This window comes from Rhinolophus ferrumequinum, chromosome 20 (genome assembly GCF_004115265.2).
Source record: "Rhinolophus ferrumequinum isolate MPI-CBG mRhiFer1 chromosome 20, mRhiFer1_v1.p, whole genome shotgun sequence".
NCBI classification, from domain to species: Eukaryota; Metazoa; Chordata; class Mammalia; order Chiroptera; family Rhinolophidae; genus Rhinolophus; species Rhinolophus ferrumequinum.
Window position 1 is genome coordinate 34,054,408 of NC_046303.1, and position 14,003 is coordinate 34,068,410.

At 32.4% G+C, this 14,003-nt stretch overlaps 1 protein-coding gene across 8 annotated transcripts in view; it reads right to left on the minus strand.

The window, feature by feature from the left end:
- The window catches only part of AKAP9 (A-kinase anchoring protein 9), a 117,121-nt gene that overhangs the window by 30,670 nt on the left and 72,448 nt on the right, over nucleotides 1–14,003 (minus strand). For 6 of the 8 annotated variants that reach the window (XM_033088684.1, XM_033088688.1, XM_033088687.1 and 3 more), the window contains 7 exons: nucleotides 11,660–11,822; nucleotides 10,632–10,844; nucleotides 9,626–9,664; nucleotides 8,006–8,238; nucleotides 6,900–7,019; nucleotides 3,638–3,814; nucleotides 2,871–2,975 (listed from right to left, as the gene is read on the minus strand). In XM_033088684.1, coding sequence (XP_032944575.1) covers nucleotides 2,871–2,975; nucleotides 3,638–3,814; nucleotides 6,900–7,019; nucleotides 8,006–8,238; nucleotides 9,626–9,664; nucleotides 10,632–10,844; nucleotides 11,660–11,822 — 1,050 coding nt within the window. The remainder of the gene's footprint in view (nucleotides 1–2,870; nucleotides 2,976–3,637; nucleotides 3,815–6,899; nucleotides 7,020–8,005; nucleotides 8,239–9,625; nucleotides 9,665–10,631; nucleotides 10,845–11,659; nucleotides 11,823–14,003) is intronic. The other 2 variants (XM_033088686.1, XM_033088683.1) reach the window with 1 other exon arrangement.

The window sequence follows — 14,003 nt, forward strand, 5'->3', positions numbered from 1 at the left end:
TTATGATACAATAGTTTAAAGTCAAATACTTAGCTCTGTGATCTAAAACCTTGCTATTTAGTGTGCTCCCTGGGGCAGAATTGGCATCACCTGATGTTAGATGCACAGATTCTGAGGCCCCACGTCAGATCTACTGAATCAGAATCTTCATTTTAACAAGATCCCGAGGGGATTCATAAGCACATTAAAGTTAGAGAAGCACTGGTTTAAAGTACTAACATTCTTGTTATAAATAGCTGAACCTGAGGCATCACAGCAAGCCTTCAATTCCCAAAAATGACAATGTAGGGCATTCTTTCCTTTTATTCAGTCAGACTCCAGTTTCAGTGTCAGGCTGTCTTATTACTGAGTCTATAACAACCCCAAACCAGAAGAATATTAAGGTTTAAAAACAGAATGGTAGCTATTTGTTTTAGTCTTGTTTAATTTAGTTACCAAATGATACCCAGACTGTTTGGATTACATTAATTTGCACCTATTTTTGTTTTCTTCTTAAGTGTTTTTTATCTCTTTCAAATGTTTATATGTCTCCTCAGTTAGATTCCTTGAAGTCCGTCCAGTGCTGGTTGGACAGTGATGGTCTACACGTGGTAAGAGCTCAATAAATGTTGAATGACAGTTTTTAATACTTGTACCAGCAAGGCAAAACATGCCCCCAGGCTTTGGAAGTACAGCAGCACAGAGCTCCAGAATCAGTGAAATAAATTGGAGGAATTCTTGGTAAATCACTTACTGTTTGACCATGAGCAAGCTACTTTTTAATCTCCCTTAAGACTAGGTTTAGTCCTATCTGTAAAATGAAGATGACAATAGAGCCTAATTCTCAGGGATAGCGTAAAGATTAATAACATAAGGCATTTAAAATACTTAATATTTCCCAGCACAGATCTAAACAAAGTTAACTACTATTATTTCATCACTAAGCTAGATCTCATTAGCTCTATAGAGAAATAAAACCTATTGAAGACATCACTTTCTTAAAGAAATTCTTCCTTGTATTTCTATTATTTCCCTTCTCTTATCATCTTGAAACTCCTCTTTTAAAGTTTTCTTCTCTTTCTATTCATTCTCCATTTCTAAACATTGTAATAAACTTAAAAAAAGCTTTACACAAATTTAGGCTATGAGAGTAGTGGAAGGCATCTCAAATATAATGACATATAGACATCCTATATTTATACTCCATCAGATACCTGAAAACATTTGCCTAGTGCAGGAGAGAATGCTTAAGCAATTTTCATTAAAAGAAATGTGTTTTAATTCTATGTTCCCGTCTTTCAGTCTGCACTTATAGGTGAGTGGGTTCTAACACAGTACTTGTCACTGTTATTAAAAAATAGTAGACCAGGGCCAACTGTCAGTTTAACCCTTTACTCATTCAACATGTCTGGCTCTGTCTCATCTGGCTCTTTAAGATCTCTTGCAGTTCTAAACAATTAGGTTACTGAGTAAAAGGTAGATAGTAATTGGGCACTTACTTCAAGAAATTAAGGTGTTAGTAATGTTATAAAGTTCAAAGGATAATAAAAATAAAAAATTAGTAAACTTTATCAACTATCTGTAATGAATTATCATTGCTTTGGATCCAGTTTTGAAAATCCATCTTTTTAGGGAGCAGGAAATTACTTTGACTATGTAGTGTAAGGTACATCTTTAAATGTTAATTCTTTTACAAACATACTTGCATAGTGGTTACATATAAACAAAAGTGTTCACTGCCTCTCCTGGAAAAACCAAAAAACGAAATAAACAGGAATATTTCAGCTAAACATTAGCAGAATTATGTATTAGTGAGAAAATAATCCTTTTCATGGAAAGGATCATTTCTATTAGTCATTTTTATAGTTTTTTTCCTCCTCTAAGGTACAAGTTCTCTAAGTGGTAGTTTTAGCTGATGTCTCAATCATTCTTGTATTTTTCAAAGCATTTATTAAGATTTATGTGCTGTTTAAGTTCAATGAATGTTTGTTAAAATATATTAAATGTCCTGAGAAAACTATATGGATACAGATAAAAATGAAATTAAGAAATTTTTAAACATTTTAAATTATATGATATAGCTAAACAATAGAGTACAGAATGTTTTAGAAAAACTAATAGTAGACAAAGATTTTAATAAGTTATAATTTCATTAGAAATTGAAAAGTTAAAAAAAAAAAGAAATTGGAAAGTACTACTGTTTTACTTTTTTTACTTTTCTAAGGAGGGCACAGCTCACAGTGACCAGTGCAGGAATTGAACTGACAACCTTGGTGTTATGAGCACCATGCTCTAACTAACTGAGCTAACTGGCCACCCCCAGTACTACTGTTTTAAAAGTGGAATTTTTTTTGGAAGGTGGAGGAGAAAACACAGGAGAACTTTATATAATTACGTTATTATTAATCTTTTATATTAAGAACACTGTATATTGTTCAGTATATTTTAAAACAGCACTATAATCTCCCAGGGCAATACAACTTAAATAAAAACCCCACAGCAAAGTAGCAATAATTCAAAGCCCATGGAAAAGTCAAATGAATAGAGAGACACCGCCTTTAGCCCTAACACTAGTGAGTATCTCTCTCTCTCTCTATTCTCCTCTTCTCTCACTTCATATCTACCAAATTGGTCTCCTTTTTGCCGTCAAAACTTCTTGCTGTATCAAGGTTTTTACACTCATTGTCCCCTCTACCTGGAACACTCTTCTTCACATACCAGCTATCTGTTCAAATGTTTCCTGTCTTCAAGGTCAACTTGGGCAATGAGCTAAGAAACAGTCTAAACTTTGGTTTTAGGCCATGAACTCCACTCTGCTCAAATGATATTTTCAAGGTGACTTATTCATAATAATTCAAACCACATTTTATCATTAAAAATAAACTCCTTACCTCTTTTTCCTTTCTGTCTATAGCATCTCGCTCAGCCTGCAATTGTACTTCTAGAGATAATTCTGCTTTAGCTTCTGGAGCTCCAAACTGTTTTCGGTCCTCTACCTTTAAATACATAAAAATTTTCTCAAAATTTCAGACATTAAATCTTGATTATCCTTTTTAATTGGAGAAGTAGCAACTCTGTTTCTCTAATTAGAAGTAGATAATCTACATTAGTGAATAATAAAAAAGTTACAGATACTCAATCTTGAAGTGTATTTTATACAGCAATGTTTGACACTCTTAAAATTCATTCCCCGGATAAATGAAGGCTATCCCCTCCCCGGATAAATGAAGGCTATCCCCTTATCTGCCCCTCTCCCAAGCTTCCTTATCCTGCTCTTCTTTTATTCATTTCCCTTTTTGCAGTATATCGGGAACAGGTTTCATTCCTTAGTCTGGGGTAAAGCATCAGCCTCAACTGGTGCCCACAGCTTTTTCATTTGGCTATTATTTTAGAATCACAACCTTGTTGATGGTTAAAAGGGTAATTAATTCTTCTGGTTTAACTAATCTGCCTTTTTCAGGACTAAGGTATGTAAGCAATATTTGGAGATAAGAATAAACAGAAATGGTTATGATGTCAATGAAGACATATACATTATATAATAACATCAACAAAAAGTCAATAGTTCAATTTTTTATTTAAAAGAACTGATGCTTGTTTAAGTAAGAGTAATCTGCATTAAAACACTGTAAAAATCAACCCAAAGAAAATGTCACACCTTTTGAAAAGTGTCTGTACTAATGAGTAAGGCTTGCTCCAGTTCCCTTACTCTGAACTCCAGTTTCTCAATTTCTTCATTCCGTTCTTGTATATCCCTCTGGAGCTGCTCTTTGGACAGTAAAAGCTCACTGCACTTGTCTGTTTTTTCTTTCAGATGATTTGTTAACTGTTCAACCTGGAAATATAATAAACAAAAACTGTAAATTAAAAAAATTTCAGGAAGCTAATAACACATCTATCTTCATTGCAAAAGTATTTTTAGATGCTATGCTAATTTTATTTTTCATAAGGATAGCAACTATTGTCTCCAACTACCGTGTTTGCCCGAAAATAAGACCTAGCCAGACAATCAGTTTTACCGCGTCTTTTGGAGCAAAAATTAATATAAGATGCGGTCTTATTTTACTATAAGGTCTTCAATATAATACAATATATAATATAATATAATACAATATAATAACACCAGGTCTTATATTAATTTTTGCTCCAAAAGACACATTAGAGGTAATTGTCTGGCTAGGTCTTATTTTCAGGGAAACAGGGTATGGTGACATTTTGTGAGTGGATAAAACTAAGCAGCACTAGACAAGTAAGAAAAGAAAAATGATATTGCTTTCACTAGCCCTTTAAAAAAGTTCTTTATTTGAAGACTAAGAGTTTCTCTAGCTGGGAGGGAAAAAAATAACTTTTAAATAATGTTGAATTACAACCTCTAATGGCATAACCACACTATAATGTAATAAAGACAATAAGTTTACATAGTACCAACTCATACTCTTACGTGAGATAAGATTACCTTAAAAAAAAATCTTTCATGGATTCTATTTTTCTTTCCACAAATGGTTACCATCAATACATAACACAATGGTTCTAAATACCGCAGGGATGGTAGGGGGTGGGGGAGCTTTAATACAATCACTTGCAAAAAAGCTTTTTCAGCCGACCCATTCCACCAGCCCAGAATAGAGAATGCGGGGTGCTGAGAGTGATCTGTGTACCTTGAAAGTGATTCTGATATGCAGGTTCATTCAAGTAAATGGCTCTGTGATGGAAGGATACAGGGAAATTGAATAGATAACTTATGAAATTAGTTCTGATCAAGTGAAGAGAGAAAGCTTATTAAATAAATGTGATAGGAAGGAAAAATAAAAAAGGAATTTTACTCTACTTCAGTGAGATATTTTGAGGAATTATCTAAAAATGATACTTATTCTTCAAAACATTAAAAGAAATGTAAGCTTATCTATAATTATCTATGTTCGAGGATGACGGTAATGAAGCCACCGAGGAGAAACTTTAACAACAATGGGTAGACTAAGATTTGGAGTAAGGTTAAAGGAAAAGACAACAAAACAGGCACAGCGAAGTGGCACAATATACTATTACACTTAGGGTTTTTTTTTGTTTTTTTTTATCTTGAGAAAATCAGAAGCTGGGGCACCAGATCTGACATGGTAAGGAGAGAACAAATGGATCACAATGTTACTGGAGACAATCAAATATACACATCCTTGTTTGTTTCTTGAAGTTTCATGAATAAAGTTGGTCACACTTTTCAAATGTAAGAAAGCAAATAATAGGAAATGGTGATAAGTTCTAGAACTTATACATTCTTTTGAGTTTCAACAAACACACGGTTGTTTTTCAAAAGGTGAAACATTTGTTAGAAATAATGACCTAACTACAATACAAACTCTGTGGGGATCAATAATTTTCTACCACTCTAGCAGATAAGGCTGTTCTATACTGAATTACTTCTAGTCCATGGGAATGTAGATAACATTTTACTGTAACAAGTTTATAGGCATTCTATACTTCTTTGGAATGCTTTTAAGAGGAAAAAATCCAGTAAACTGCATGAAATTATATACGGTAAAAATTTTTAAAAGTAAAAATTATTTTCAGAAATAGCAATAGTTAAATTTAAATGTTCACTATGTACCAGGCCAGTGCTCCTATAAGGTGGGTTCGTTACAGTCTCCATTTTGGAAATGAGTAAACAAGTTTTAGAAAGTGACTTAGATTCTGTCACACACCTAGTAAATGGCAAAGCCATGATTCAAAATGGGATGGTCTAACCCCAAGCACAATCTCTTTATAACTATAACAAGCCATCTTTAGCAATTTGTACATTCATGTAGCATACATTTGGTAAATATGGAGTTCTGGCTAAGTTTCCATATGAGGAGAAAATGGACAGTTGGGGTGAAAAAGTAGAAGCAAGGAGAGTGGTAAGGAGGCTATCAAAATCATCTAGGCAAAAAATGACAACAGCTAGGATTTAGGGAGATAAAAGAAAGTGGAAAGAATAGGAAAATGTAGTGAAACCTGACTCACCAATAGGTTAGAAGTAGGGGCTGAAAAAAAGAGTAGGATCAAGGATGAAATCTAGGTCTTAGCAACGTGGAAGGTGGCAATGGTGTAAAATCTACCGAAATAAAGAAGGAACATGTTTTCTTCTTGTCTTTCTTGGTTGGGGCTAATCAGGAATCAAGAACTCTCTTCTGAACATGTTAATTTTGAGACATTTATTAAGTAGACATAGAGTGAGCACCTGAATATTCAAGTCTGGAGCTCAACTGAGATGTTAGGGCTGGAGATACAAATGTGGAGTCACTCCTATATAACTGCCTGGGTAGACAATATAAATAGGGAAGAAAAGGGCACCCAAGACTAAGACAAGTGTACTCCATCATTTATTTTAGGTCAAAAAAACAAAGACTAGAGAAAGACCAATGAAGTAGGTGTGACACAGAAGCCAAGAAAAGGAAGTATTTCAGGAAGAAGGCTGTAATGAATGCCTCGGAATGGTCAAGTACAATAAAGACAGAGGTAATCACTGGACATATCCACGAGGGGAACCTTCACACAACAGTTTCAACAGAGTAGAGGATAAGAAAACTCCACTGAGACAGAGAGGCGAGAAATTTCACTGGAGTATATTGAGAAGAAAATAAGAGATGGGAAAGCAAAGACTGAATACAGGAAACTCTTGATCATTTTTGTTGTGAATAGAAAAATGAGTAGGAAAGCTCGTTTAACTGGACAATACTAGAACATAAATGCAGCTGAGAATGATTCCAAATTGCGATACAATTTTTAGGTTAAGAACCTTCTCATGTTGAAACAATATTTAATTTTGATTCTGAAGATTTACATACAATAGAAATAATTCTTTGTAAGTTTTTCGTAATATGCATCTTAGTTTGCAGACAATACACAAATTATTATAAGGTAGACATTATTAGTAAAGTTCTTACCTCTCTAGTTTGATGTTCATTGATAGGCTGAAATCGAGGTATGACCTTAAGTTGCTGTTCTAATTTCTGTATTTCCTGTTGGAATACATCTCTCTCGTGTTCTCTATCAATGGCTTGCTCCTGAAGTTTAATAATAATAATAGTAACTGAAGAAACAATACTTATTGAAGCTATTATTTCCCTTTATTTATACCTGTTTTGTTTGAAGACAAACAACTGATGTCCACAAAATACCCCAAACGGTTTAAAAAGATAACATTTCAAAAAAATTTTTTATATGGGACAGAGCCTACTTGTGCTCTTTCATAAAAATTTAAGCATTTAAGTATCATTTGAAGCATATCATTTCTTTTTATTCCAGTAATATAAAATACAAAATGAAATAAAAATATTTCCCTTAAACTAAATTTACTTTTCTGGAACAATGGAGGAATTCCATTGTTAATTTAGTTATTAAACAAAATAAATAGAACAAATTGTTTAGCAAATAAATTTCTTTCATCTTAATCTAGGTTTTACATCTAAAATTATAAAATGTGAAAGAATCTGATTCTCTGATCTGTGAAGAGAACATCAGGCTTAAATAAAACCCCAAAGAAAAAAAATCCATGTGAAAATAGAGATACAACATCTTTTGGCAAGAGAGTAATACAACATGACAACTGTTCCAGTCCTTTGTTTCCAAGGGCACACTGTTACCTACATGTGTACTTTTTGTGGGTGAAACAATGGTGGTCAATTACCTCTTGGGATCCTCACCGGCTTTGGCCGTTGACAATGGTGGTCAATTACCTCTTGGGATCCTCACCGGCTTTGGCCGTTGCTTAAACAAAAGACTAGGACAAACTTTCTAACTTCTTAACTTGGAAAGGCTAACTAGTATGGCTTCCTCATAAACTACCAGTACTGCTTTTAATTCTGATTGCTGCACAACAATTATTAGAATTTTTAATTGGAATAGTACTTTTCAATTAATTGGTAGACGATACATGACGATGAAAATATTAGAATTCATGAGTCTCTTCAAAATTTAAAATTCACAACCTAGAATAGCAGCAGGTAGCATTCCACTGAGAAAAATCAGTATTTAAGTTGAGAATACTTACATCTAAAAACTTTCTCATTTTTTCTAACTGCTTTTCCAGTGCTTGGTTTTGCTGTCTTAAATCCATTAGCTCAGCAGTTTTTTCTTGTTCCAGCTCTATAAACTTGCTGACTTGTTCTTCAACATCTATTTCTAGAGCTTTCACTTGTTTTTGAAGGTCATCACGTACTTTGTCAGCTTGACATTGTACTTCTAGTTTTTCCTTCATTAGTTTTTCTGTCTCCTGTAGTAATTCTGTTTATAAATGCAAAAATATACTAAGTTAAATCACACTGATGTTATTATGACAATGAAATCACCCATAACTAACTATATTTTACCTTCATGAAATAAAAGATCAGAGTTTTATTTCAAACACACGTTAAAAAAGGAAGATATTCCTATAAAAACAACATATTCCTTATATAAGCAAGTAGCATCAATAAAATTATACAGAATTAACAAAAAGAATATGTCCTGCTACTAAAAACAATATTTGTGAAAATACCACATCAAATGACCAAAAAAAAAGGTCCACTTTTACAATGAGGAAAAGGACAAAGTCTATTTAAATTGTAGCATAGAAATGACCCACCTCAGGCAAAAATCAATTCATTGTATACCCATAAAGTCACTTTTATATGCATACAAATACACATGAAGATCAAATACTGCAAATCTTTAACCAAGGCAAGTTAAGAGTTACAGAAAAAGAAATACAACTGCAATCAGAATTTCCTGTTAGTCTTACTCATTAGATCCATATTCCTGAGTTAGTCTCGCATGTATGTGTACCAAGGGAAAACTGACAGGAGAAGAGGTATGTGGTATAAAGCTTCAGAGCAGAAATTGTGAGTTCGAATCCTACTTCTGCTACTTATCTCCATGTGACACTTATAATGTCCCTCAATTTCTTTATATGTAAACTGGGAATAGTAATAGCACTGATCTCTAAGAGTTACTGTGGGATCAAATGAGTTAATATATGTATAGTGCCTGGGGTATAATAAACACTATATAAGTGTTAGCTATTATTAATACTAATCATACAATAATAAAGTATATATAGCAAAGTACAACAATCCTCTAATGAAGAAAATGGAAGAAACATAATCCTAGAGTCTATACTAACTGGTTTGCCAACACTGTACTCAGGACTAGGAATCTATAAAAATTAGCTTTGGTTTTAAAACAATACTGATTTCGATGTTAATATAAATCACCCAAAATCTCTATACTAAATTTCACTGATTCTATTGACACCATCATCTTATATACATCTTGATTTAAAAACAGCATTTTGAAAAAGTCATAGGTTGGCTGCAAGAGTTTAATATATTTATTAAAGAAAAAAACTTTTAATAAACCAATGTTTTCTTAAAAAAAACAACAAAATGGTCTTAAACTCTGTGGAAAAATAGATATAATAAAATGATGATGACTATGAATCTTAATGGTTAATTTCAAATATAAATATGTACTTTAATTGTAAGAAAAGTTTTGTTAAAGAGAAAAACTGTAAGTATGAAACACAACAGCAAAATTAGAGATATGTTAGTTGGTTGAAAATCCAAGGGTCATCCAATTTTTGGAGTTGTAAATTTACCACCCAAAGATTGGCCATGCAATTGTATAAACACACCTGATCCAGGTGCTGCATCGACTGCAGCATCTACTAGTCCTATATGAATAGAAAAAACAAAAACAAAAATATACACAAGAACAAAAATATAATTTATGTCTTCTATTTTCTGAAATAGGACAACACACAGACACACACACACAAAAGAATTAGAAGCAAACGTTGAAATCATTGATTATTATCTTTGGTAACATTTAGAGACGTTCCAGTGTTTCCTGAATATTTTACATGTGTGACACACATACTTTCCACATTAAAAATTTCAACTCTATAAACCTGTATTAAACAAATTTGAGCAACCAGAAACTTCACCATATTACAAAAATGTATGTTGTATTTCTAAATTGATAAAATTCCACTAGTAAAACTACACACAATTCCAACTACATGTTATCTAAAAGTGAGAGGATACGATAAGAATTTCAAGTTCCATTGTTACAAAGACTAACATTTATGTTTTTACTACTAAATTTACTTCAAGATATTATCTACTTTCTCATTTAAGAAAGTATTAAAGGTTATTTGTAAATTTGTACATTCTTTAAACTCATTAGATTAAACTAGATGTCAGCCCGCTTCTAACAGCCACTGGCCTTTTCATCTTTCTCTTGCAGGCCGAAATCCACCCCCGCCTGCTCACTACTAGTGTCAGATCAGTGCTCTTAGTTATTTAATCCAAGTACACATTTTTGCTGCCTTTCTGCTGTTAAAAGAACTAAATATTACACAATTTAAGAAATATCCTGTCTTACTATGTGCAACTTTCTCTTGAGGCAGAGGTTTGAGGAGAAGTGAAGAATTCGCTTTTTCTGTTAAAGCTGCTAGAGAAAAAAGAAAAAAAAAATCCTGATTCCACATGGTTGGCTAGTAAAACATTTATCAAAAAGGGAGATTTTCTTATAAGTTTTTAATCCCTATATAAAATACACAAATAATGACACTGAAAGGGGGGGAAGCCACCTTGAACTTTTAAAGAATATGTCATACAAAGTCTAAAAATACATACGCTGTTCAACTGGGCCTGCCTCTGCTTTCATAGCCTCCTTCTGTCTGCACAATAATTCTCTTTCTTCTTGGATCTGCTGTTGCTCTGCTTCCAGTTCTTGTAATCTATTGCTTGTACATAACAACTCCTGCTCAAGTCGATCTATTATATCAGCTTTTTCCTGAATTTGCCTTTCAAAAAGAGTTTTTTCATCTGCATAGCCATCAATGACACCTAAAAAATTAACAGGGAATGGGATTATTATTTATTTCAAATTTTACCATTAGGTTTTATATAAACAATAAAAGGAATATACTGCTAGCAAAACTTTAAATCATTCCAACCTATTAAAAGTCTTAGATGAATTTGTTCCTGCTAACAGCAGTCAACAAGGTTATGCTCAATCCAGCCATTTTCTTGTTAACCATTGTGCCTAAATATGAAATTCCTCTGAACTTTCTGTTGCTTTGCTATGCTAATATATCAGATAATGTTACCCAGGGTATAACTCACTTTATTAAATAGATATAAATAGATAGATTCCTGGACAGCTTAATCAGATTCTTGGGAACTGAATCACATTTTAAATAGAGTAGAAAAAGTTGATATTTTAAGTGATTCTAGAAGGCTAACACCCACAACAGCATGGCAGAATATAAACAGCGTGGGGCTTTGGAGGCTTCAACCCTGGCATCACCATTTAATGTTAACCTTGAACAATTTATTAACATCTCTTAGCTTCAGTTTCTTTATCTTTAAATTACAAGAGTTGTCTTGGGAAGGTGGGAGTATGGTGACAGCTCACCATCATCCATTTCTGTATTTTCCAAATTTTTTTTATACTTTCTGTAACTCTTATTAAGTAGTTTTCATAATCAAAAATAGTTGTAAAAATCATCTGGAGTAATTTGAAAACAAATTACAACTACTTTTCAATGGTCACTCAAAATTAGAGTAGACTGGTGGTTTCCAAACCTGGCTTGCATCAAAATCTCTATATTTAGACTTGAAATTTCTCCACCCTCCATTGCCAATGGCCAGTTGCTCACCCTCAGCCTTACTGAGCTCCACAGCCAGCTGCTCTCTGGCCCTGGACTCCTCATGAAGGCGCTCTCGCAGTTCCTCTTGGCACTTAAGGGACTCGGTCGCTTCTTGTTTCTGTCTAAATGACTCACGCATCAACTCTGTCTGTGTAACTTTTGCATGTTCGAGCTAAACAAGGAGGGAAAGTATACACATGAAGGAAGACAAGTTGAAGTACTGGGAATACCAGTGCCATTCCCCATTAAAGCTTAAAAAAAGGATTTTAAATAAAAATAAAGACATGCTGTTGAATAGCAGTCACTTAATATTTCTAGTACACGCTATCATTAGTAGGAGAGATAAGTCAGTAGACAACTAGATTGTGTACAACTTTCCATAAAAGATGCACTCTAGTTTTATTGAACAACAAAACAATGCTTCTTTTGGAAATAAACCACTTTACATCACAAGATCTACATTCTATCATATAAAGAGAGATACAAAATTAATGACACATAGGTTCTTTTTGTATTTGCTAAAGAATTTTATGTAACTGTGCTACATGATAAACTATTTCTTTTATATTTAACGTTTACTTATTAACTGTGACTCCTACTACACACTGTAAGGAACTAATTATATGTAATAAATACAGTGGCATCAATGAATAAAAATCATAGTGGCAAAACAAAATGAAATTACATTTATAACCCATGTTTTAACTAAAAAGCCTATGTTTTTACCCATTTGTGAAACATCTACAAGACTATACGCATATTCACTTTATTTTCAAAACCTCAGAACACAGAGGCGTTACCCATAAACACAGCTTCCTTAAACTGTTGTCAATGGCACATACTGATTACATTATTATACAATTTTTAGATGACAGTTAAGTATTGTACAGATTCAAAGCCAAAGCTCTCAAAAAACAGTGATCATTGTTACCAGCTGCATGAAACTGCAGAAAAGCACTATCTCTCTGCCTCAGTTTTCTGGGCTGCTGACTCCTTATCTGTTTTTATTGAAACAACTATACTGAAAAAAAAAACTGAGCTCAGATTGACTACTTAGCCCTAGATTATAAACACTATTAAAATTTTTATAAAAAGTAATGACCATATACATCAATAATAGGCTCACAATAACGTCATAAGAATTTGTAAATTTATAGATACCTAGTATATTAGAAAAATATTACCATGTTTTAAGCTTAAAATATGAATCAACTGTAGTGGTTTCCAATTAATAGTCAGGTATCAATAATGTATTATAAAATTATAACATTTAGGAATATTTTATTCTTAAAAACGTCTGCTCTTCATAGCTGAGTGGTATTTGCCATAGCAAATTGATTTTATAGTTACTAAATAAACAAAGCTTTTTATGGATACTCAATCAATTTCTAAAATATCTCATAGGCAATCATTTTTTAATAGGATGTTTTAAAGATCATTCACAACTTATTACTTGGAAATAATATGTATATTTAAGACTCATAATGGAAAATTAAGCATACATTTTAAATCATAATATTTCCTAAAATATATATAATATGTTGTTACCTCATCAAAGATAAAAATTTTATATATTTACCTTAGACTGGTAAGAGTATTTTCTTTTAAGTGTGGATAATATACATTAATTTTTATTACAAAGAAACATGACCATAAACTATAAAATAATTTTATACAACTACTCTCCTGAATTTACAGTCATAGCCTATATTTTTAAAATATATCAATTGTTTCTATATGTACATATGCAATTTTTTTCTGTACATTATAAAATGGTTGCCTGGTAAATACATGAACTGGCTAAAAGAGTTCACAGCTCTAACTAAAAAGGATATGAGTTGTTTTTTCCTTTTTCAACTTATTGTACAAATACAACAGAGTGTTTACAACAAAATATATTCTTGCTTTAGATAAGAAAATTAAATAAGTCTTTGCTTCTGTATTCTGCTCCTTGACAGCATCTAAACCAGTCTTAAAGTGCATTTAAATATTTACCATAAAACCACAAGAAATAACTTGTTTTACAAATGAAACAAAAAAATCGGAAGAATCAAATACAGTAAATCTAGTAAACAAATTTCATTTATTATACCAGTTGGTACCAGTATTTTATTAGAATAAGAGATTCCCTTTGAATGTTCATCTAAATACTTAATACTTAAAAAAACCCTCTTTTATCCAGTTGAGCTATGATTTAATCCTAATACCTATGTCCTGCCTATAACTATTTCTTAACTAAATATGAAATATATAAAAATTTCATATTCAATATTTTCAAATAATATAAGAAATCAATCATTAAAAGTATGTATAAAGCATCAGTAAACATTCTGTCACTTTAATATAAAAGATT